This window comes from Gobio gobio (assembly GCF_949357685.1).
Source record: "Gobio gobio genome assembly, chromosome: 5".
Classification (NCBI taxonomy): Eukaryota; Metazoa; Chordata; class Actinopteri; order Cypriniformes; family Gobionidae; genus Gobio; species Gobio gobio.
The window spans coordinates 21,151,123-21,176,325 of NC_137101.1; the positions used below are offsets into that span (position 1 = coordinate 21,151,123).

The following is a 25,203-nucleotide window of genomic DNA, read 5'->3' on the forward strand; positions in this document are numbered from 1 at the left end:
CCCATCGATTTGCTTCAGAAGGCCTTTATGAACCCCAGGAGCTGTGTGGATTACTTTTATAATGGATGTATGCACTTTTTTGGGCTTCAAATGTTGGACTGCCATTTACTGCTTTATAAAGCTTGGAAGAGCCAGGATATTTTTTAATATAACTCTGATTGTATTCGTCTGAAAGAAGAATGCTATATACACAGAGGATGGCTTGAGGGATGGCTTGAAAATTTTCATTTTTCCCTTTAAGGTGCAGTCCCATTTACTACTGAATTTTCACAGACAAAATCCAGTAATTTCAGGCTGGAATTTCTTGTGAGGGCAAAAGATTTCACAACGGATTCAAGTTAGTCACACAAATTTGCTGCGTTAACTAACAGAAAGCTGCTTGATTTGAAAGTGACATGCATTACACTATTGACAATGGACCGTTTTTTGCCTTCAAACTTTTGTCAGAAATTTCACTATTGTAATTGTACCTACTCCGATGTGTGCACATCCGATGGTGTTTCTGCTGTGTATATGAAAAATACTTGACTTTTTAGATAATTTTCACCTAGTGGACTGTAATAGGTACAAAAAAAAACATGACCTGAGCCATATCTACAGAGACTTTCTGGTTGGGAAATTTTGACTTTGGCCAGTTAACCACCCAGAACACACTCGTCTTATGAAGCTATAAAAATCTAGTTTTCTTATTTAAAAATAGCTTATATGTAAGGCCCTTCCAAAATGACCCTCCTGTTGAAGATAGACTGACATAAAAGGAAATCAATTTCATGTTCACATTTTGCATCGTGTTTGCCTAAGAAAAATGGTTTAGTGTGAAGCTGAAGAAGGTGCGCGCGTGTGTGTGTGTGTATATGTGTGTTTCTGACTCTACCTGAGATGGTAAGACGGCCACCCAGCATACAGACGTACACACACTCGTTCTTAAGAACTAGAAGCTGCAGATAATTCTGTTCCTATGGGACGGAATATTTTTGGTACCTGCTGAGACAGATAGAGAGAGACAAAGAGAGAGAGAGAAAGGGAGGGTATACAGATGAGCATGTAGTTAATTTTAGAAAGTGGTGTGAAAAATGCAGCGGAACAGAGCGTTCCTCCTCTTTTCTCAGTCGTTCACCTCTGATTGGTCGAACTTTGCGCAGTGATCCCTTTTGGCCAATGAGACTTATCATCATGGGGGAATATGAGAGTAATAGACCCATCAGGGCCCTTCCTTAAATATACACACACTCAGAGAAAATATGATCCCCGCCCCATGTCGATTATTATTATTATATTAGTGTAGGGAGTGTGGGTGGAATTTGGCAGTCACTTTCAGATAGCGTTTGAGCACTGCACCATAAATAATTCCTCTCTCAAACACACACACACACAGACACACACACACATGCTCTGGGCTGCTGATGCCGGTGCAGTGTGATGATGAATAGACCTAGTGATGTTATTTCTGGAGAAATTACAGCACTGCCATGCAGAACTCCCTTCATATCTGGTTTTAGTGCAGGTTTAGTTTGGTTAGTTTGTCTACGTTTGTTTGGGCTTAGTACAGGAGCACATGAATGTTGGAAAAGTGTAGAAGGCACATTATAAAAAGGTAGCTTGGTTCATTAAGTTTGGCCAATAGTCTTCACATGATTTGATGAAAAAGAGACACTGGTAAAGAACCACAATTCTAGGAAGGATTGCTGGCTGCTTACCGTTTGCGCATTGCCATCACAAACATTTGGCAGATACTTCAAATTTTAGTTTGCACTTCAGCCAACCCAAATAAAAATTAAAATGTATTATTATTGATAATAAAAATAATAGAAATTATACAAATTATAATAAAAATGCCATATATATGGAAACACATTCTTTCGAAGGCTTGATTGTGTTTGTGGGGTGCACTGTTATATGTGTTTATGCTTCGTTTAAAAAAAAATTGCATTATTTTTCATATATTTGACCTTTATTCTACACTGCTCTGTCCCTCCTTGTAAAAACGGTCTAATGGTTTCCGGGTTCTATGAAGCCGGTCCCTCAAAAATACGCAATGGGCTCAGATTGGTTAGCTGGCTTAGTGTGTTGTGATTCGCTAACCGCCTAGTGCACGTTTTTCGGAAACGTCACGCCCCTTACCTTTACCGGTAGACTGTGCTTTGGTAGGATTAGAAATAATGGCGCCAATAAAACCATACCAATTTGAGCCCGAATCGGACCCAGACAATTTTTGTGAAGATGATCGAGCAGAACCTGTTCAGTCCTCAAGAGTAAAGACTGCGGATCTACAGTGATCGCTACTGAATGATCGCTATTTTTAGAAAGATTATAGCCAAATATCTGTCGCAAGAACTATTAACCCAAAACGAACACTAAACATTGGCTTTACTATAGTAGCCAAATCAAACACAGAACCATGTTTAGCATGCCCTTAGATAAACAAGGATGTAGATAAACAATACATAAAAGTTTTAATCAAAGAATAATTTACACTAATTCCAAGTTCGCTGTTGAGATTTTAAAAAAGTTTGTAACGTTAGGTGTTTGTCGGAGAACGTTAAGTATGAATGAGCATTTAACAAACTGGTTTGCAGAGCCAAACAGCATTGTCATTTGTTTACTTCCTTGCTACAACGTACAATTAACAATACAAACTATTACAGGAAAACATCGACGAAAAATACATCATACTTACAGGTTGTGGCCCGTAAATAGCTTCTGTTTTTAAATCCATCTTTCAGGACAAGCCGTTGTGCGAATCCTGCATTGAACTTGCGAAGATTGTGGAAGTTTTTCTCCGTGAAATGTGTAGCGGGAGCCGCGCGCGCGCGCCCATCGTGCATCCACACACTGGCAGTGTTTGTCTCGCGCAGCTGAACCGTGGCTCATGAATTGCAAATACAGACGAATATTGTCCATTATGTCACATTTTCCGGTCTTCTCCTCCGACCCCTGTCTGTCTCGTGCTTTGATTTATGATGGGCAGCATATATCTGCTGCAAATGCGACCTGTTCCCCTCTGTATCATACACACATGCATATAACATGTTGTATGTTAAACGCACTGCAACACACCCCCGTCCCTAGGAAGGCTGAACAAAGTGGACCTGCAATCCGGATGAAAATAACAGCGTTTCGTCGGCATTGCGGCAACAACACTCCAGCCTACTAACTATACCACAGCCACTCTTCCCCACAGCAATTATTTAATGTTCTCGGAGGAGGGGTTTATGTAAATATTGGGACTGGTGATGTCAGCAACCCTGGAGGAATGTCTGTAGTCCCTACTGACCGTTTGCTGTAGTCCTTAGAAATTTATTTCTTTAAAAGCAAATGTCTCTCTTTGCTTTAAACTTTGAACGTTTTAACTTTGCAGATGTTGTTTATGCTCAAACAGCAACATTACACTCTAGCTAAAGTTAGAAAAGTGAAATCATGTTTTACCACCCCTTTAACGCATCTAATACATTTTTTTCAGTTTAATAATAATTTCATTTAATAAATGTTAAACTTGATAGCTTTCAATTATACTGTAATGCTGAATGGCTATAACTAATGGCTAAAATGAAGAAAAATAAATCTATTTCATAGAGACATCAGTAGCAGTATTGGTGATACTGGCATTATTTCATAAAAAGATGCCATTGAACAAATATTTAAAATGTAGGCTACTGTCTTTCTACATGTTGTTTCTACATAAATTTAATAATATAGAAAACAATAATTTTAATTTGTAATAATATTTTGCAATATTACTGTATTTTTTATTAAATAAATGCAGCCTTGGTGGGCATAAGAGACTTCTTTCACAAATTGACAGGTAGTGTAATTATTAATAAAATATTGATTATAAAATAGTACAAATATAATGCATAAAATATAATAAGGTATAAAAAAAAAAATATATATATATATATATATATATATATATATATATATATATATATATATATATATATATATATATTAGGGCTGTATATATATATATATATACGTAATTGGAAATGGTAATTCATGAATGCTTTGGAAAACAGACCCAAGGCAAAGTCCCTTCACTCGGCGGCCATCTTTGAAATGCCTCTCAGGCATGCAAGTGTGCTAAAGCTTATTTGCCATACTTGGCATTGAATCCTATATATAAAGTGTTTATTTTTAAAGAAGACCCTCAGATTATTGCAGAAGTAAAAGACATTCAAAAAAGTTTGTAAAAAATATATTTTACAAGGTAATTTGGAGTCTAAAATTGCTAGAAAATCAAAGCCATATGTCTAACTAAGTTGTGTTCATCAAAGACATCGATATCAAAGACACTGAGCCCGCTAAAAGGTTTCATGGGATTCATTTTGAGTGTTTAAGCTTTCGAATGATCCCTATTTTATGATGATTACTAAAATATGTCACAGAGGGAAAAAAAGTGTACCAGGTGTCCAGGACACTGTCAGTTAACAGGTTAAAATATAAAAATCAATAACAATTTAATGATTGAATAATAAAACTTGTTTAATTACTTAAAAATGCAGTTTAGGACATATCCCAATATAGTTAAAATGGGTCTATTCACATACTGTTTCTTTCTACTGCACTGCAGTAGAGGCATGCTATAGTGACTTTGAATGAAAAGAATAAACTGGAACAGATTTGTGAGACCATAAAGCCTGAAAGCTTCCTTGTGTGTTGACTTCAGGTGTGGTAAGCAAGCATGTGGCCGTGTAACTTCCTGTCGCAGTGAGGCGTGTGGTTTCGGGTAACGATGGAGAGCGGGTTTCCTCAGTGAAATGAGCCGAGCTACACACGTGCAAACACTTACACGCATACGCAGGATTCACAGCAGGCTCCTGCGTCCCATCGCAGCCATGCTGCTGCTCACCAGCTGTCTCCATGGAGACCAAGATGGGCTCTGGTTGTCATGGAAACTGACAGCAGCATGCTGTGGGTTTTGCAACGTGTACGGCTCCCGAGAGCAGTATTTAACTCTGTACATACAGTCAATATTTATTCTAAGTCAGGACTTCAACTAAAATCTCTAATTCATTATGTCATTTCTCGCAGGTTTTTCGGCCACATGGGAATATAAACCTGTAACCAAATGATCACACAAACTTAACACAAAACGTGTTTAATATAAAGCCTGTTGCCGGTGCCGTGGTTTAGAAGTTAGTGCATGTGTCCGAGTTTGAATTTGGCTTGTGTCTTCATTCACTTGTTCACACATTTCCTTGCTGTAAAAAAAAGTAAAAAAGAGTGTGTCTATAGGCCATGTGTCCCTAACTAAGGAACAATGAATGTTTCAAGAACATCATTTGTCCGTCAGAAATGACTTGTAAGTGGGTAGGTGTGTCTGACATGGCATCTGCTGACCGCAAATCCTGTTACCTTGGTTACAGACAGGCTGGGCATAAAGGTAAGGTCACAAAGATCAGGAGGTTCTGTCCCCCGAGCAGCTCTCTGTAATTTGATTGGCTCGCGGCCCCGTTTGTGCACCCATCACAGAAAATTGAATTATCGTGACTGTCATCCAGAGAGCCGCACAGCTCACCTCTCCTGTCTCCATCCCTCCATCTCTCCACTGCTCCTCTCATTTACTTCTCGTTTTTGCCTCTCTGCTGCTTCCTCGATTCTTTTATCATGTCTTCTCTCATCTGTTTGTTAACCTGCATCGTTGTTGCTCAGTTTTACAGAGTAGAAAAAGAAAGGGGTGGGTTGCAAACCAGTGTTGCCACGTTAAACAACTTAATTGCTGTTACTGAATGCAAATGTGAGTTAAAGGAATACCCAAAATTGAATATTCTGACATTTTTGCTCACCTGTATGCTGTTTTATTTTTCACAGTTGTACACAAAAAAAAGAGATTTGTGAATAATTTTCGTACTGATTTTACCCTTATACAACATTTCATAGTGCTCACAGCTTACAAGGTCCAGAAAGGATACAAAAAAATAATAATAAATAAACATAATGAATATACTTTTTTTTCCATTCCACATATTCAAACTGGTGCATTTTGTTTGATATACAACAAGAAATAACAGAATGTGATGACAATTATGTCAACTCATGGCACTCGTCAGTGTGGCATTTTTTATTAGAAATGTGAAATCAAATGTATGGAGCCACTAAAGGGACAATATTGGGGGAGAAAATTATGGGATAGGAGGATAAATTATATCACAATTGTTTTGTATTCAGTGCGTTCCCTCAAGAAAGTTTACAATTGCGCAAAAACAATACAAAGTTTCTCAGGGGAACACAAAACTTTTGTGAGTTCAAAACAATATTCAAATAATTTTTTTGATATGGCGGTTTTTTTATTTACTCCCCTTAGGTGCTCTACAGTAAACTTCAGGTTGAGATAAAGAATATTTCTGGATAATTTTTCATACAAAACTATCGTAGCTGAACACTTGCATTTTAGTACAAAAGTCTTATGGACCAATTTTATGATATTGTTATGATACTTACATTTTTTTATTTTTTATTTATTTATTTATTTATTTATTTATTTATGTTTCCTTTTTGGAGCTTAAAGGTGTCGTGAACTGGCTTTTTAATTTTGTTATACTGTTGTCTGAGATCAACTTATGACATTTGCATGGTTTTTATTATTTTCTATTCAAAAACATCATAATGAATAAGTAGCTATTTTCAGGCTATTTTCTACCCTGGTTTTGAGGCTCTCTCCTGGAACACTCGGTTTTTATGGGCGTGCTGCACTGAAGACTTGGAAGTAAATGCTCACGGCTAGGATTGGATAAGATTTGCTTATTTAATGAGCTTCTTCTCTCCTGTCAATACATGTGGGAATTGTTTTGAAAGCGTGTGGGAAAACGGCAACTGGAATGAATCGCCCACAGGGCTCGCAAAATATCTTTATCAAACAAACACAATGATTCATCTCTCATCCACCCGCGATTGTTTGGAATGTTATTTTTTTATTTCTTGGCCCGCCCGTTCTGTGGATATAACGTGAACCGTGCATCACTAACACACACACACACGCACGCACAAGCCTCACTGCAGAGTCAGACAAATCAGCATGATCAAAACTTCTGCGATTGTATTTTTCCTTCAAATATCAAGTCAAGAGAGTAAACAACGCACATCAAGAAAGGAATGTTATTTCACTATTTAAGATAAGATAAGGCTGGGCTTACGTTTTGGTTGCCTGTCTGTTCCAAAGGATTCTCCAGCCTATGACAGCGTGCTAATGTTCAGTCAGACACGTACACATAATCAATAGATATCAAACGATCTGTAACAATGCAATACTATCACATTTAAAAAAAAAAAATTTACTCACACAAGTGTGTTGCTTCATTCATTCATGTAATCTCATCCTGTCTGCAAATCCAGTCTCTTGTTTACAAACGAATCCGTGGTGAAATGAAGGAATAAACGCGCAATATCTTCCCCGCATGAGCTGGATCTTCATTAAAAATAAAATTAATCCATGTTTTCATAATAATGGAATCCGAATGAAGCTTTTGCGTCATTTATTGCTTAGAAGTTCGATTCGGTTTAGCTCTATGTAGGCCTATGTCATGTCAAGCACGAGTCGGTGGGCAGGGCTACAGAATCAGGCGTTGTTCTTCTTCTGTTGAGGCGGTGCTTCACCACACGATGATGTCAAGGTGTGGCATATTCTGAGATCGATCGTTGGCTGGGCCTGGTGTCAATAAAAGCTTTTTTATTTTTACTAGTAAGGAAGTTTTCAGCTCTGAAACTTACAGGATATTCTTATATTACCATGTGCTTTTATATATCAAAAGCTCAAGGGAAAGTTGATTTCTCAATTCAGGACCCCTTTAAACATGGTCACTTCTCACTTTGAGTATAAAGTATAAAATACATAATGACAGAATTTTAGGGTGAATTGTTCCTTTTAATTAGATAGTTTGATCTATTATATTTGATCAATGGTGTGTGTGTTCATGTTTTGCTATCCCTGTGGGGACTTCAACTTGAATGCACACTGACTCATGAGGACTTGTGTCACCGTGGGGACCCAAATTGAGGTCCCCATGGGTTTTCTTTTGAAAATATAAAAATGCAGAAAGTTTTGTGTGATTAATAGAATATACAGTTTGTACAGTATAAAAACCATTACGTCTATGGAGAGTCCCCACAAAGAAAGTGAACCTGTGTCTTTGTGTGTGTGTGCGGGACAGGTCTTGGATCAGAGGCAGAACCTGAGAGCTCAGGGTTTCACTGTGCCAGATGCCTCTGAATGTGTGTGTGTCTGACTCTGTGCCAGCTGGTTCAAAGGAAAACTAACATGTCTCGCCTTTTAAGAGTCTTAATAATACATTCTCACTCACACAGATATCTTACGCTACTCCAGGCTTAAATTGACCTTTTTAAATGTGCTATTGCTGCAATTATGGGCATGAGTGAGTATCCCTGTAAATCGCTCTCTCTCTCTCTCACTCACACTTTCTCTGTCTCTCTCGCTCTGTCTTTCAGAAAGTACCCAGTCAGTCTTGCTGAAGGATATGCGGCGTAAACTCATAATTATGAAGTAGTATAAAGCACACCATAACACACATAAACTCAAACACACACACACGCACACACACACACACACATACACACGCACTTTATCTTCATTGTCCTTACTGATATACCATACAAGGAGAGATTAGATATGGGACTATTGTGATAGGCATGATATTGTCCCCTGATGAACTGATATAGATGTGTTCAGCACATATAAGGCAGATGGTGCCGGTGGAGAGAATACTGAAAGAATATTATGAGAATTAATGACTCTTAAAGGAAGTGATGCTTGGTTTAAAAGGGATCTTTTCATAATTTATGTAATTAATTTAATTTATTTTCCCCCCTTAGGTCCACATAGGGCTAATCAGTAAAAAAAAAAAAAACAGCCATAATTTTACATGATTTTTGCTGATGTGCCTTTAAAATTCATATGTAAAGTCCTCTTTGCAAGTGAAATGAGATGTGAAGTGTTTTCCATGCTGATTTTGGAAATTGGAGTTGATTGTAGCTTAGCTTCAATTAAATGGTCTCTTTAGACTGAGAAGTACTGGGCAGTTTTGAGTTTTGAACATTACAGTATGTTTTTATAGTACATCAAACCTTTATTTTATAACATCAAGACAAATTTGATTACTCATGACCCCTTTAAACAAAGTGAGTGGACCACGATCAAGGGTCAAGCATTATTTCACAGCTTTTTTTACACATCCTTTTTGTCCTGTACTTGTTGTTGGTGTGCAGGAAAGAAGAGGATTTTGGCAGCTTGTGTTTGAATGGATCTGAGCTGGGCACCCAAAGCTCATGGGCGCACATCCGGATTTTGGGAAGACCCATGAACTATTGAGAACAGATTGACGATCTCTGCAGTTAATGTATTTTGTAAAAGTTACTGTTGACAGACCGAGCCATGGGAATATTTCTGTCTCTCTCAGTGAGAATAGTTGGAGTCCTTATTTTGAATTAAAAAGCTTATTTTTAAACCCAAACAGATCTCAGGGGACTAGACCATCTCAGTGCAGCTCCCACGACCTCTGACCTCCTACATCCACACACACAGCAAATCAGGAGAAAAGGCGTGGAGTTAAGCAAGACTGCATTCTCTTAGACTGCATCTTATCCAATCACATTGTAGAACACAGAGGGAATAAAGAGAACAGGATATCAAAATGAATCCATTATTAAATCTAATACAACAGATTCGTCTGTCTATTTAAATGTAATTTTTAGATGTTCTGTGTGTATGTGTGAGTGTTTGTCTGTGTGTGTGTGTGTGTGTGTGTGTGTGTGTGTGTGTGTGTGTGTGTGTGTGTGTGTGTGTGTGTGTGTGTGTGTGTGTGTGTGTGTGTGTGTGTGTGTGTGTGTGTGTGTGTGTGTGTGTGTGTGTGTGTGTGTGTGTGTGTGTGTGTGTGTGTGTGTGTGTGTAATGGATTGCTGTGGTGTTGATTGCGCTGATGACCGAGGGCTCTTGTCAGTAATTGAGCTTAATTAATTTAAGAGCCTCAGATTGATTCCGGATCTCAGAGTTTACAGTAAAGTAGGTGATAACAGCATCATTTAACCCTGTTTTTAAAACAGCTGGATTTTAAAAGTGATTCCACACAACCTAAACACCATTCTGCTCCCGTTGAAAATCTGTCATTATTTACGCCTATTTAGTGTTTTATTATTTTTATCTTTATTGTTGCAAATCCATGTGCTGCTGGGTTTTTTCTGCTTTTTAATTGATGATCTATATAAAGGACCATTAATATATTATAACATTATATATACATTAATTACATATATAATAACAATGATATTATATACTGTGTGTGTGTGTGTGTGTGTGTATGTGTGTGTCTGCATGCGTTTAAGTTTTAAATGGACTCATTCCTTAAAATTAAGGCTTATCACAATGTTCAGTCCACTATCCCTTCCACAAAGGAATTTGCCAGCAGTTTTTTTTTTGTAATAAAACTCTCAACTACAATGCAATTATGGTCATTTCCAAGCTAATGTTCTCCCTTCTGTGTATCAACTATTTCGACTTTTATCTTAGGAATCAATATGTATCCGGAATCTGCTGAAAATTTGACTTTTTGGCTTCCCACTGAATGTATAACTGTCTAAATGATTTATTTCTGAGTGTCTGTCTCTTTTAATTTTCTTTTATTATTATTATTATAAACTAACTATATAATTTATTGCCGTTTTATATTATTATTATCGCCACTTTGTCTATTTAATATATTGCTTTTGAATTGTCTTCATTTGGGTATTTTTTTCAGCAGATGTTGATATGAAATCAATATTATTAACTAATCAATTAAATCACTTTAAATCATGTCTGAAATCCCTTTTCCCAGAGTCTGGTGCCAGACACATCCTCAGAGATGAATGTCTGTGTTTTGATTCTCACAGGAAAGTTAGGAGACAGTCAGCAAAGACTGAAATTCGTCTGGCATTTACAGACGCAGCATTTCTGCTCTATAATCCACTCGAACACAGTGTCTCTGGTGCAACGACATTCTGTGTATTTGTGCGTGTGATATCTGTTCTCTACTGATAGGCCTGATCTGTAATAAAATATCATCCAGACAAATGGCTCAGTAGATTTTCTGATGTTGGTTCAGAGCTTCGGGCGGCTTTACGTTTAAAGATATTAGAGCTGATGAAATTAGAGAACTAATATCCTCTTTCACTCTGTTTTGTCTGTCTAGGAACGGGTGGAGTATCTCTTTCTGATCATTTTTACGGTGGAAGCGTTTCTGAAAGTTATTGCATACGGGCTGCTGTGTCACCCTAATGCGTACCTGCGGAATGGCTGGAACCTGTTGGATTTCATCATTGTGGTGGTAGGGTGAGTACAAGCTCCTTGTGTTAACCCCAGTAGTCCCCTTGAGACACATATAGATGAGTAAGTGTTCTGTAGTGTATGGCTTGATTTATCATAAAAACATGAGAGGTGACACATTTATAAAAAATAAATTAAAACATGCTTTTTATAGTGTGTCAATGTGTTTAGCTTTGTTGTGTTTGCACATTAGCCACATCTGAAGTGGCAACTATTAAAGATGCACACAGGTTGTTTAATTATGCACGTATTTGGAAAAATTGCACACCCATAGAAATTACAATTGCGTAACACAATAATGTTATGAAATGTTATGTTTGAAATGTCAAACATTCAAATGGATGAATTTAGTTTCAAATTATGAGTGTAAAAAGATGGAATGAAAAAAAAACTCTCTCTAAAAAAAGTATATAAGGTAGATTTATGTGTAGAACTAACTGCTAAAGAGGCTAAAATATATGTATCATTATTAAAAAAAATTGTATATGGTCACCATGATTTTGCCAAATAAGACATGTTCCTGCCCATCTGTCGCAGATGACAAAGAGTGACTTTTATCTGAACATACAATTAATTTCCAAGACCTGCAGAAAATTCGATTTTTTTAAATTCCCAATAAAAAGTCAATTTCACTAAATCAGTGGTTTATAAACTTTTTATACCAAGTACCACTTCAGAAATTATTTGGCTCGCCAAGTACCACCATAATGACCAACATTAAAATACAGTAGCGTAGTAGGCCACAGTTCAAAAACGAGGCAGTTTATTCCTAAAAGGAATATTTATTGTTGCAAAAGGTTCAACTTGGCGCTCAGGTAGAGTTAAATAGTCCGTAATAGGTGCTCTTGGGGTAGGGAAAAATCCAATGACACAAAAAGGCAGGTCCCAGGCACTCAATCAAACATAAAAAAGGAGAAGGAATTAATTAAAAAGCCTTTATTTGGTATGGCTTAAAGGGTTAGTTCACCCAAAAATGAAAATTCTGTCATTAATTACTTACCCTCATGTCGTTCGACACCTGTAAGACCGTTCATCTTCGGAACAGAAATGAAGATATTTTAGTTGAAATCTGATGGCTCTGAAAGGCCTCCATTGGCACAATGGCACTTTACACTCTCAAGACCCTTAAAAGGTACTAAAGACGTCGTTACAAAGTCCATCTCACTACAGTGGTTCTAAAATAACTTTATGAATCGGCGAGAATAGTTTTTGTGCGCAAAAAAACCCCTAAATAACGACTTACATAGTGATGACGATTTCAAAACAAGGCATCATGAAGCTTCGAAGCGTTATGAATCAGCGAGCCGAATCAGCGGTTTGAATCGCCAAATTTCAGCAGTTTGGCGGTTTGACACGCTATCCGAATCATGATTCGACTCACTGATTCATAACGCTGCGAAGCTTCATGATGCCTTGTTTTGAAATCGTCATCACTATGTAAGTCGTTATTTAGGGGGTTTTTTGCGTTCAAAAACTATTCTTGCCGATTCATAAAGTTATTTTAGAACCACTGTAGTGAGTTGGACTTTGTAACGACGTCTTTAGTACCTTTTAAGGGTCTTGAGAGTGAACCGTGCATTGTGCCAATGGAGGCCTTTCAGAGCCATCAGATTTAAACTAAAATATCTTCATTTCTGTTCTGAAGATGAACGGAGGTCTTACGGGTGTCGAACGACATGAGGGTAAGTAATTAATGAATTTTCATTTTTGGGTGAACTAACCCTTTAAGTCATCTTTTAAAAAACTAAAAGAGCCAACATGTTTTGACCAAAAAAATGGTCTTCTTCAGGGCAAAGCAGCACAAAGAATGATAATGACAACAATTTATAAGTTGAACCCCACCCATAGTCCAAAAGCATTCAATTAGCCTAATAAGGCCTAATACAATCAATTAACCCAATGAGGCAATCAGGTCTACAGGATTGGGGAAACCAACGTAATGAGCAAAGAAAAAAAGTAAAAAGAAAAACAACACAGGGAAAAAACTCTTAATGCTTTTTAATTAATTCCTTCTTTTTTACGTTTGATTGAGTGCCTGGGACCTGCCTTTTTGAATATTTATTGTTGTCAGCCACTTTAACATTGAACATTAACACTGCACTGTGCTTACATACAGGTAAACGAAAAATGGAGTTATAATGAATTTAATAAATAATGATTAAATTAAAATATGTTGTACCTAAAAGATAAATAGAAATTGTACTATACTTTTACGTAAAAATTACTCAAGTAAACATTTAAATTAGAATGTATTGTGTTTTAACATTAATTTATATTTAATTTAGTGATTCCTCTGCGTACCACTAAAGGGATCCTGAGTACCACTAGTGGTACTCGTACCACACTTTGAGAACCACTGCACTAAATTATCTAAATGTCATTTCTTAATGTAACAGTTAAGTTCTATGTCTCATTCTATTTTTTTTTTCAAAATAGAAAAAAAGGCAACAAATATTTTATTTTATTTTCACATTAGGTTTTAAGGTGTATTTTATTAATAGTACTTCAAACAGTAATTTAATTTAGAAAAATATTGCATTTAAAAAAAAGCTGTTTTATTTAGCATGATGCTGCATCCTGAGTAAACTCAAGACTGCTATCATTTAATGATTTAAACAACAAATTACTTTTAATTAATTCAAATATTTTTAAATCTGGAATGTAAAATGATAATGAGTCAGTAACTTCCTCTTTCATCCTCTCTTTCAGGCTCTTCAGTGCAATATTAGAGCAGGCCACTAAAGGAGACGGTGGGACTTCAATGGGAGGCAAGGCTGCAGGGTTTGATGTAAAAGCCCTGCGAGCCTTTAGAGTGTTGAGACCTCTGAGACTCGTGTCTGGAGTACCTAGTGAGTACACACACACACACACACACACTCTCTCTCTCTCATCTGGTGATTGCTGAGTAAGTCGTTCATGAGTCAGGGCTGAGAAACAGAGAACATGAATTTAAATTTCCTTTCTGTAGGAGGATCTGAAACGATTCTACAAAATGTAGATTCCGTAATCATCACAACCCAGAAGTTTCTTTTTTGATTGCCAATTTTGTCCAGAATGTGACTGTTCATTACCCATTATTATGCTTCTCTCTGGGATACTTGATCATGTTTAAACAGTTGCTTTATTCTGCAGTCAAATATTTTTTCAACACTTAATTATAATGACGGTTAAACTGTATACTGTAATTGACCATCCGTTGTAAGCTGTTCTGGTTTTACTTCAAAATGGGATCCTGATCATGATCAGCTGACTGTACTTGATCATTTTTATAAGCATTAAGAGTTTTAAAACAAGGAAAACCATCCATGAGGAAAATATATTTTTTAGATTATTTAGAGGTTTTTTTTACATTAATTTCCTGTGTGGTTGCAGGTTTACAGGTTGTGCTGAACTCCATCATTAAAGCCATGGTTCCCCTCCTGCACATCGCTCTGCTCGTTCTGTTCGTCATCATCATTTATGCCATCATCGGCCTCGAGCTCTTCATGGGCAAGATGCACAGAACCTGTTTTTTCTTCAAAGACGGACACAAAGGTCAGGGCTTTATCTTCAGCATTTTTTCCTCCCTTGTACTAATCATTGGCCCCTGGTTTTTACCCAGATCAACTGAAAAAAAATCCTATTTTCATTCAGGCACTATATCTGAAGAGAAGCCAGCCCCCTGTGCCCCAAGCTCCGCCCATGGACGACACTGCACCCCGGCCAACGTAACGCAGTGCATGATGGGATGGGAGGGTCCAAATGATGGAATCACGAACTTTGATAACTTTGCATTTGCCATGCTGACTGTGTTTCAATGCATCACGATGGAGGGCTGGACTGATGTCCTCTACTGGGTGAGTCTGCTCCAGTAACGGCACGTCACACCTTATGACTGTACACATGAGCAAACATGGTCCAGTACAGCGAGACATGCACAGCACATAACTGAGGTAGGGTAGAAATATTTCTCAGTGTCCCTAGTTAAACTTCTATTAAGAATCCTGCACATATTCTTTTGCAATTTTATGTATTCGTTTTTTTGGTAACACTTTACAATAAGGTTTTATGAGTTAACATTAGTTACTTACATTAGTTAACATGAACTAATAATGAACTGCTCATCTGCAGCATTTATTAATATTCGTTAATGTTAATTTCAACATTATTAAAAGCAAAAGTTGTATTTGTTAACATAGGTTAATGCACTGTGAACTAACATGAACAAACAATGAGCAACTGGATTGATATTAACTCACATTAACAATGATTAATAAATACTGTAACAAACGTATTGCTCAAGGTTATTTCATGTTAACAAATGAAACCTTATTGTAAAGTGTTACCATTTGTTTGTTTGTTACGTAGCTCCTAAAGGGACACAGTGAATGAAAACTTTTGTGTTCCTTCGAGAAACTTTGCATTTGTGTTATTTGTGAGCGAACGTAAAGTTTCACGGGGGAACGCAAAACATTTGCGGGAGAACGCAAAAGCATTGACAAATAATTTTCCCTCCCATTTCATATTTTTTGTCCTTCACCATGTCCCTTTAGAGGCGCCATAGTTTGTTGCATTTATTTATTTATAGCATTTATTTCTATTTATATTGTTTTTTGAGTTTTTTTGGACTTGGTGGGTGGTGTGTAGGTTAGTGCACAACAACAAGGATGACTCACTGTCCCAGGCCATTGCCAAATTTTACATTCATTGATTTTGTACATCCATTTTTATACTTTTTGTAATGTATTTTACATTGAAATTCTGAAAATTCTGTCAATTTTTCACCAAGATAATGTTTTGAATTTGCAGAAATGACTTACTACAACACTACAACAGTTTTTTTTGCATTATATGACATTATTTTCCAGCAAAATAGTTTTTATGAATTTATGAATTTATATTAGCTGTGTTATTTCCAGTGTGTTACACGTTTCTTTTTGTAAAGAAAAAATTATTTGTGTGCACTAATAATTAGTAAACATTTAGTATGTCATCAGTAATATAAATATTTCTAGCAAATATATAAAACCATTGCTAAAAATAAACATTGAACATTCTTGGCCATTGAAAATGTCGGCAAGGCAATCAGAACTACTTGCCCGACTCGCTAGCAGAAAAAATCCTGCTGAGCCCTGTGTGTGTGATTATATCACTGCTGATCTCTACAGCCCATCTTTACTGTATCTCAGTCTTCTGCACTCTCCCAGATACTTAAAGTGATTGACGGTTTTCCTGATGACATCTTTTAACGCAGTCAAACAGACACGGCTGAATGTTTCTCTCTCTCTGTCTCTGTCTCTCTCTCTCTGTCTGTCTTTCTCTCTGTTCAAGATGCTCTATGCTTCATGGGTTTGCTTGATGTTCTGGGTTTCTGAGGGACAAGCATGTGCTGTTCACTGCACTCGTTTCTGCTGACTGTCTTCCTCTTCTCTCCACTCCTTCTCTCTTTTTTCTAACTGTCCCCTCCTCGTCTCAGATGCAGGATGCCATGGGTTATGAGCTTCCGTGGGTCTATTTTGTCAGTCTGGTCATCTTTGGATCCTTTTTCGTTCTAAATCTGGTTCTGGGTGTGTTGAGCGGGTAAGCATTGTGTGCTGAGTGTGTGTGTTTTCTGTGGACAGTACAACAAGCTCTGACCGAACCATCCAACATTTGTTTTCTTAAAGCACTGGGATTGAGCGAGCCACAGAGGGTTTGTGTAGCACTGCCCATGTCCAGCAGACGCATACTAATCAATCATTCATCCCTCTTCAACTCTGTACTCCTCCATCCAACCATCCCTCTCTCTCCCCATACTCCCTCCCTCCATTCCCAGGTGAATGATGCTGTAGGGAATTCCTGGCCGTGGCTTTATTTTGTCACTTTAATCATCATTGGCTCCTTTTTTGTTCTTAATTTGGTTCTTGGGGTTTTAAGCGGGTAAGGGACACTCGTTCATCATCTCTCCATATTTTTTTCTTTCTTTCTAACTTAATTACTATCCTTTGTCGGAGAGAGTGTGTGAGAGAGCTCTGTTATCTTCCTGTGAAATTATAAAATTAGTCAAATGTCTTTAAAATGTGCCCAAAAGTCAACATGAAATCAGCACTGACCCTATTGAATTAAATACTTTCATGATCTCACTGTGAGCGATTTTCTTGTTCTTGTTCTGTTTCATGCAAGAAATATGCAACATCAGTGAAACATGCAAGATCAGTAAGATTTGTTTTTAAAGAAATTAATAACTTTGTTCAGTAAGGATGCATTACTTTTATCAAAGGTGACACTAAAGGCATTTATAATGTTTAGAATAGAAGTTTGGTTAACATTTATAACTTGAAGATTTCTATTTCAAATAAACGCTGTTCTTTAAGTAGCACAACTTTTTTCAACATATGTTTCTTGAGAACTAAATAAACATATTAGAATGATTTCTGAAGGATCATGTGATCATTTTAAAATATATTAATATAGAAAACAGTTTTTACTTCACATTATTTATGTTTTTACTGTATTTTTGATCAAATAAATGCAGCCTTGGTGACATATTACACTTGTTACAAAAACTAGTGCATATCATGAACTAGTGAATACCATTTTATGTTGACTTTAATCATTTGAATAAATCATATTTTTGATATTCAATTGCTCTTTTACAATAATTCTTTCATTTTGAATTCAGTCTGTTAATTTTATGGGATGGGTATTTAGAGGAAGTCTCTCCTCTTTTCAGAGAGTTCTCTAAAGAGCGAGAAAAGGCCAAAGCTCGCGGCGATTTCCAGAAGCTCCGTGAGAAGCAGCAACTGGAGGAGGATCTGAAGGGCTACCTGGACTGGATCACGCAGGCGGAGGATATCGATCCTGAGAATGACGACGAGGGACTGGATGACGACAAGCCTAGAAATCGTAAGTACAAAGCAGGGAAGCACGAGGGTGGGGAATTGATCTGCCCTTAGTTTGTTCGAATCTGAGATGTTTGCGAGAGCTTTGTCCATGCATATTTAATATATTAATTTTAAAAGCAAAAGAGGACTTTGAAATGATCAAGTGCTAAACTCTGACTTTTTGATTGCTTTAATCTATACTTAATCTGAAAATACTTCCAAATCTATAAATATCTACATGAAATATTTTATAAGGACTGGTTTTGCAGTCCTTATTAGGGATAAAAGCAGCTACCAGTAGCGGACCAAACCTCCTTGTGAGGGTATTTTCATAAGGATAAAAGTTATAGAGGACCTAGATAGTGATCTACATCGAGCGAGATGTCTAAAACTGCCAAATGTTTTAGGCTTAGGGTTGGTTTAGAGGAATTATAATTCATCTATATTAAGAATAATAGATGTGAATGATAAGTTCCTGCAGGGATATACTTGTGTGTGCATTCTGACTCTGGCATTTCATAGCCTGAGATTGTGGAAAACACTTTCATACGCGTACAATATATTCAGATATACCCTAATCCACATACTGACGCACATCTAATTGCACAAAATACAACTGCACCTCATTAATGCAACAGATTATTTGTATGTATTGTATCAACAGTGATGTTTTATGTTAAGTGTTTTGTGTCAAGTGTCTTGAGTTGGGTGTGACTGTCGTGCTCAATGATTAATGTTCAGGATGGAGAGGACTGGTGGCGTCTCTCTCTCTCTCTCTCAGTGTCTGTGAATGTGTCTGTCTTTGACTGTTTGAGTCTTGCTCTGTTGTTTTCAGGGAAGACTCATCGTTTACAGTACATCCGTGGAGCGGTGAAGAAAAAAGCGGCTCTGCTTCGTAAGGCGTGTGCGTCTCCATAGCAACCACGGTTTACTTTTGCGTCTGCATGGCAAAAGTGCAACAAGCCCCCCAGACCTTTATACTGACCCCTAACCCATCCTCACCCTCCAATCTGGGTATGGAGGGTGATGGGGACTCTCTGCTCAGTTCTCCAGATTTTAGATTTCTGAATGATGATGGGCATGAAGAATCTGAGAGTTTTGAAATTTGGACCCACTGCTCTTTTGGGGTGGGAGAATTTTTTCTGTTTGAAATATCTGGACTTTTAGCATGTTGTAGTTTTTTTCTCTCCAGGTATTTTAATCAGAATCAGGTGCTTTGTATTAAACTTCAGTCACACATCAGGCTCCTGTTCCGATGTGATCTGCATGTGATGCCTAGACAGAAGCAGTTCTGCTGTGCACACCATGGTCCAGATGGTTCTGACTATGAGGTTGTGATTTTCTCTTTGACAGCCATTGTGAGACATTCATAGAGATAGGATGCAAAGTATTGTGGGCATATTCTTTTCGGACTCATGTTGCTTCTCCCCATTGGTCTACGCTAGATTTGCATTAGTGTTTATGTTATGTGTTTTATCTGAAATAGATTCAATAAAACAAGAATCAACAGAGTAACAATCATTTTCATTTTAAATACATTAATTTTCAAAATACATCATCAGTGTACTAATGATGTAATGTCACAGTTCGACATATGTAATCCTCTCTCTGAATATCCGATCAAACATAATCCCATAATCCCATTTTCAAGGGTGGTGTATTCTGGTTGATAATGTGTTTTTTTTAATCTGAGAAGTAGAATTAGGGAAAAAGGTCAGAGCCAATGAGAATGCAGCATGGAATTTAGAGACCCTGCTTGACCCCACCCCCTGTGCATGTTAATGAGATGGAATTGTAGGCCTGCATGCTGATTGGTAGATTAGCATTGTTTTGGCTAGCAACAGAATCTTTTACATGACATATTTGGGTAAGTTTGTCAAACTTTTTTTTTTTTTTGGTTTGGTTTTGGTTTTTCTTGCTGTTTGAAGCCTAGTTTAATCAAGATTGATTCATAGGTTCAACAGTCATAAAACTATACTAGCAGTATAGTATGTTGTAAGTATGTGTCTGTTGATGAAGTGTGGTATTTTATTTTTGAAAGCACTTTCATCTTAATCATGGTTCATCTTAAACGTTAAAGGTCACATCTGAGCATGGATATGGACGAAAGGTTGGCTTGGCTGTCATCAGGACTGTTGAGTCTGTTTATAAAGAACTGTTTATATTATTGTTTTGTTATAGTTTTGTTGTTATGACTGTGGAATTTGGGATTATTCCGTGTTTTGTACATAATACTGACAACCAGCTTTGTACAAAATGTACAAAATTATCTTCTTTGTCAGAAACATAGTGAAAAAAACGTGGTAACTCGCATTTGTCATTTAGTAAATTTTATTTTGGACCCTGGTCTAATCTCTGCTGTCAATGTGTCTGGGTAAACGTGTAAAGTAAGGGTTCTTTACAGGTTGGAAGTCAGTTGCTTGTGTGTGAGTGCATGTGTGAAACCAGCCTTTGATGAGCAATGAGTATCGTCTTTACTGGTAATTCATCACTCTCTCTCTCTCTCTCTCTCTCTCTCTCTCTCTCTCTCTCTCTCTCTCTCTCTCTCTCTCTCTCTCTCTCTCTCTCTCTCTCTCTCTCTCTCTCTCTCTCTCTCTCTCTCTCTCTCTCTCTCTCTCTCTCTCTCTCTCTCTCTCTCTCTCTCTCTCTCTCTCTCTCTTTCTCTCTCTCGTGCAGTGAGTATGCCGGCCAGTGAAAATGAGTCAGTGAACACTGATAATGCTCCAGCTGGAGACATGGAAGGAGAGACCTGCTGTACCCGCATGGCGTAAGTCCCCACAGCATCCCGTTCCTCCTCTTTTCTCCTCTTCCTTCTGTTCTCCTTCCTGATCATCTCCTCTGCTTTTCTCTAATTCCTATATTACATTTTTCCCACATGTTTAATCTTCTTCAGACATATTCTTTTCAGTATTCAGACATTTACAGAAATCTCAGTTGTAAGGTTGAGCTCTAGTTTTAAATGGAGTCCCAAGTTAATGGCAGTAAACTGGCAGGCGAGGTCAGCATGGCCCAGTGGGCGGCTCTTGGCGCTCCCGTGATCTTCAGTGTCGTTTTTTTCTCTGTGCATCTGTTGCTGTTGTCTGTTTTCCAGCTGATCTGCCCCGTCAGTGATCAGTGTTTTATGTCACAAACACAGATAGGAACACAATAGCCATATATATATATAATTATTATATATAAACATTCCCACAGATATTGACAGTTGTTCACAGTGTGTATCTATTAAACAGTTAAATCAGAAGAACTGTTCAATTACTCACAAATGTGAATACAACGTCAAGCAGAACAAAAATGCATCTATCTATCTATCTATCTATCTATCTATCTATCTATCTATCTATCTATCTATCTATCTATCTATCTATCTATCTATCTATCTATCTATCTATCTATCTATCTATCTATCTATCTATCTATCTATCTATCTATCTATCTATCTATCTATCTATCTATCTATCTATCTATCTATCTATCTATCTATCTATCTATCTATCTATCTATCTATCTATCTATCTATCTATCTATCTATCTATCTATCTATCTATCTATCTATCTATCTATCTATCTATCTATCTATCTATCTATCTATCTATCTATCTATCTATCTATCTATCTATCTATCTATCTATCTATCTATCTATCTATCTATCTATCTATCTATCTATCTATCTATCTATCTATCTATCTATCTATCTATCTATCTATCTATCTATCTATCCATCCATCCATCCATCCACCCACACCGAGTACCAACCCAAAGCCCATAGTTCCTGGGGAAAGTTCCTGCGGTGGAAACGCGGCTTATCTACCTATCATCTATCTATCTATCTATCTATGGGTGCCACTCAGTTGCTCCTGCTCATCATCTTTTTATTCCACATGGGGTCACTGTAATATAGTGATGATGTATGAGCAGGCCCACCTGACTGCCCCAACAGTTCTGCTGTCTCTGTGGAAACACTGTCCTTCATGATGTCGTGTCTGTTCTGTATGTATAATACATTCTGTTTTCCATTCCAGAAATAGGATCTCCAAATCCAAATTCAGGTTAGTACATTACATACCGTCTGAAAGCGAGGCTGCCTTCCTTGTCGCTCTTCATATATGTGTGTGTGTTGTGTTTTGATGCCAGTGTTGTGTTTTGATCATCACGGTTGCCCTCTAATCAGTTGCTGCATATCCATTAACAAGTTCAGAATTATTCAGCTTTGTTTGCTATAGATGCCAAAAGAATTCAGAGCAGCAGAATTTCCAATCACTGCCAGTTTGAAACACACACAGTTATGTTTACAGAAAGTGCATTTAGTGAATACTGAAAGGATATTTATCACAGATGGTAAGAATGGCGAGTTGAAGAATCAGGTTGCACATACTTTGAATTCTGAATTTGTTATATTATATTCTTCTCTGTCTTTGTTTTCGCAGTCGATATTCACGCAGGTGGAATCGGTTATGTCGGCGTAAGTGCCGCGCAGCAGTGAAGTCTAATGTGTTCTACTGGCTGGTGATTTTCCTGGTATTTTTGAACACACTTACCATTGCCTCAGAGCACCACCAGCAGCCAGACTGGCTCACCAATGTTCAAGGTACTCAAAATTAGAATTCTGTACATACGTATCAAAATAAAACACTAAAAATACTATAACTATTGAAATATGAAACAATGCAACTTTGAGCTATCAATCATTTGTAAAAATGTATGTTTGATAAACGTAATCATGCGTAGCTTTAGTTCTGGCAGGTCATGTCAGTCTATAGGAATACGATGTCTATCACAGCATACATATATAAGCTCCTTCAGTATTATCAGCAGCTATGTCTCTCCGGAGCTAATTAACCTACCCCATCCCCAGCTCCTCACTGCCAGTCAGGATTTGGCATTCTGATTCCCCTTGAATCAGAATATCCATACTAGGCTGCATGAATACGCAGGGAGTTCTTGCCCAGAACAGAACCATACGCCAATCCAAACTATATGCTAATTGTCAATCATTGACAGAACTGTAATTAATTTAATTCCATTTGGCAATGCTACATGTCTCCCATGTCTCATATCACTCTACAGCAGGGATGGGTAACTTCGGAAGGCTTGAGGACCACTGTCCTGCAGAGTTTCGCTCCAACCCTGAAAAAAGTTCACCAACCTGTAGCTTTCTTGACCTTGATTAGCTTTTTCTGGTGTGTTTAATTTGGGTTGAAGCTAAACTCTGAAAGTGGTCCAAGTCCAAAGTTGCCCATCCCTGCTCTACAGTCTCTCGGAGCTCAACAGTGACCATCCAGTCTCATAAAATCCTGTCAAATGTTGTTATGTGATTGATCTTAGAGCTTTGGTTTGATCTGACAAAATGAAAAACACTTGGCCAACCAAGGCTGCTCTGTTAATGCTGTGTAATGTAATTTTTTAAAATCAATTTAATATGTCCTTGCTGAATAAAAATCTTAATTTTATTTAAGAAAACTCTTACTGACTCCAAACTTTTTGAAATTGTATAAAAAAGTGAATGGATGTGCTGTTTATGTTCCTACAGATATCGCCAATAAGGTGTTGCTTGCTCTTTTTACCGGTGAGATGCTCCTGAAGATGTATAGCCTGGGTCTACAAGCCTATTTCGTCTCCCTTTTTAACCGCTTCGACAGTTTTGTGGTGTGCGGTGGGATTCTTGAGACCATCCTGGTGGAGACAAAGATCATGTCACCCCTCGGCATCTCTGTGCTGCGCTGCGTACGTCTGCTCCGCATCTTCAAGATCACCAGGTATGTGTTCTTCACATGTGTTTGTGTGTGTGTGTGTTAGTTGTGGTATGTGACTTTGTATTAATTCTTACTGTCCATTCTCAGGTACTGGAACTCTCTCAGTAATCTGGTGGCTTCTCTGCTGAATTCTGTGCGTTCGATTGCGTCCCTGCTTCTGCTGCTCTTCCTGTTCATCATCATCTTCAGTCTGCTCGGAATGCAGCTCTTTGGTGGCAAGTTCAACTTCGATGAGACGCGCCGCAGCACCTTTGATAATTTTCCCCAGTCTCTCCTCACCGTCTTTCAGGTTCTGCCACAGTCTGAATCACAGCACACACTCTCCAATGCGTCTTCAAACATGAAACATGAATTTATTTTGTGATTTTGTAGATTTTGACCGGAGAGGACTGGAACTCTGTGATGTATGATGGCATCATGGCGTATGGAGGGCCCTCCTTTCCTGGCATGCTCGTCTGCATTTATTTCATCATCCTCTTCATCTGTGGAAACTGTATCCTAAACAAACACCTGTTTAACGCAACATGATGTTTCTAATATTCTAAAACTGATAGTTCTTTTCCTGGACGTTCCTGAACTCTAAACAGACATCCTCCTGAATGTCTTCTTGGCCATTGCCGTGGACAACCTGGCAGACGCCGAGAGTCTGACATCAGCACAGAAAGAGGAAGAGGAGGAGAAAGAGAGGAAGAAACTGGCCAGGTTCAATGACTCACAGTTCACATGAGTGTTATGCTTTGAGATGGTCTGAGGGCCTATAAAACCTTCTTATGAGGATTTCCTGTCTCCCGCCTAATGAGCTCATTAAGGCTGTGTCGGTTATGACTTCATTAGTTTAACATTGAGGAAATTAAGGATAATTTTAAAGAAGTGTGTTTGCCCCTCTGAAGAGCTATAAATACAGGTGCTTAGTGGGATGGTAAAGCTGCACACATTTATGACGTGATTTCTGTCTTACAGAACGGCTAGTCCTGAGAAGCGCCAGAACTCTGAGAAACCACCTCTGGAGAATGAAAAGAAAGAGGAAAAGATTGAACTAAAATCCATCACTTCTGATGGAGAGACACCAACTGCCACCAAGGTCACATAGAAATAGTGCACAACCTAGTGTGGCAACGTGTCAACAAAAACATGTCAAAAACATTCATGTTCAAATTATTGTTTTATTAACTGATTGAAGCCGATTTGAAAGCACCACACTGCATTTATGATTGTGTCTGAATATTAAGCACACACAAACAAGCAGGCATTTTCATTTAGATGCACTGGGACTTTTTGTAGCAATTAATCTATTATTAA

General features: G+C 37.7%; 1 protein-coding gene across 4 annotated transcripts in view; it reads left to right on the forward strand.

Annotated features, from left to right (window-relative positions):
- cacna1c (calcium channel, voltage-dependent, L type, alpha 1C subunit) overlaps positions 1 to 25,203 on the forward strand; it is a 143,845-nt gene that overhangs the window by 92,735 nt on the left and 25,907 nt on the right. For all 4 annotated transcript variants that reach the window (XM_079818245.1, XM_079818247.1, XM_079818246.1 and 1 more), the window contains exons 4-17: positions 11,178 to 11,317; positions 14,021 to 14,160; positions 14,684 to 14,845; positions 14,945 to 15,147; positions 16,767 to 16,870; positions 18,003 to 18,175; positions 20,830 to 20,920; positions 22,174 to 22,200; positions 22,579 to 22,739; positions 23,682 to 23,907; positions 23,992 to 24,193; positions 24,277 to 24,397; positions 24,492 to 24,606; positions 24,865 to 24,985. In XM_079818245.1, coding sequence (XP_079674371.1) covers positions 11,178 to 11,317; positions 14,021 to 14,160; positions 14,684 to 14,845; positions 14,945 to 15,147; positions 16,767 to 16,870; positions 18,003 to 18,175; positions 20,830 to 20,920; positions 22,174 to 22,200; positions 22,579 to 22,739; positions 23,682 to 23,907; positions 23,992 to 24,193; positions 24,277 to 24,397; positions 24,492 to 24,606; positions 24,865 to 24,985 — 1,986 coding nt within the window. The remainder of the gene's footprint in view (positions 1 to 11,177; positions 11,318 to 14,020; positions 14,161 to 14,683; positions 14,846 to 14,944; positions 15,148 to 16,766; positions 16,871 to 18,002; positions 18,176 to 20,829; positions 20,921 to 22,173; positions 22,201 to 22,578; positions 22,740 to 23,681; positions 23,908 to 23,991; positions 24,194 to 24,276; positions 24,398 to 24,491; positions 24,607 to 24,864; positions 24,986 to 25,203) is intronic.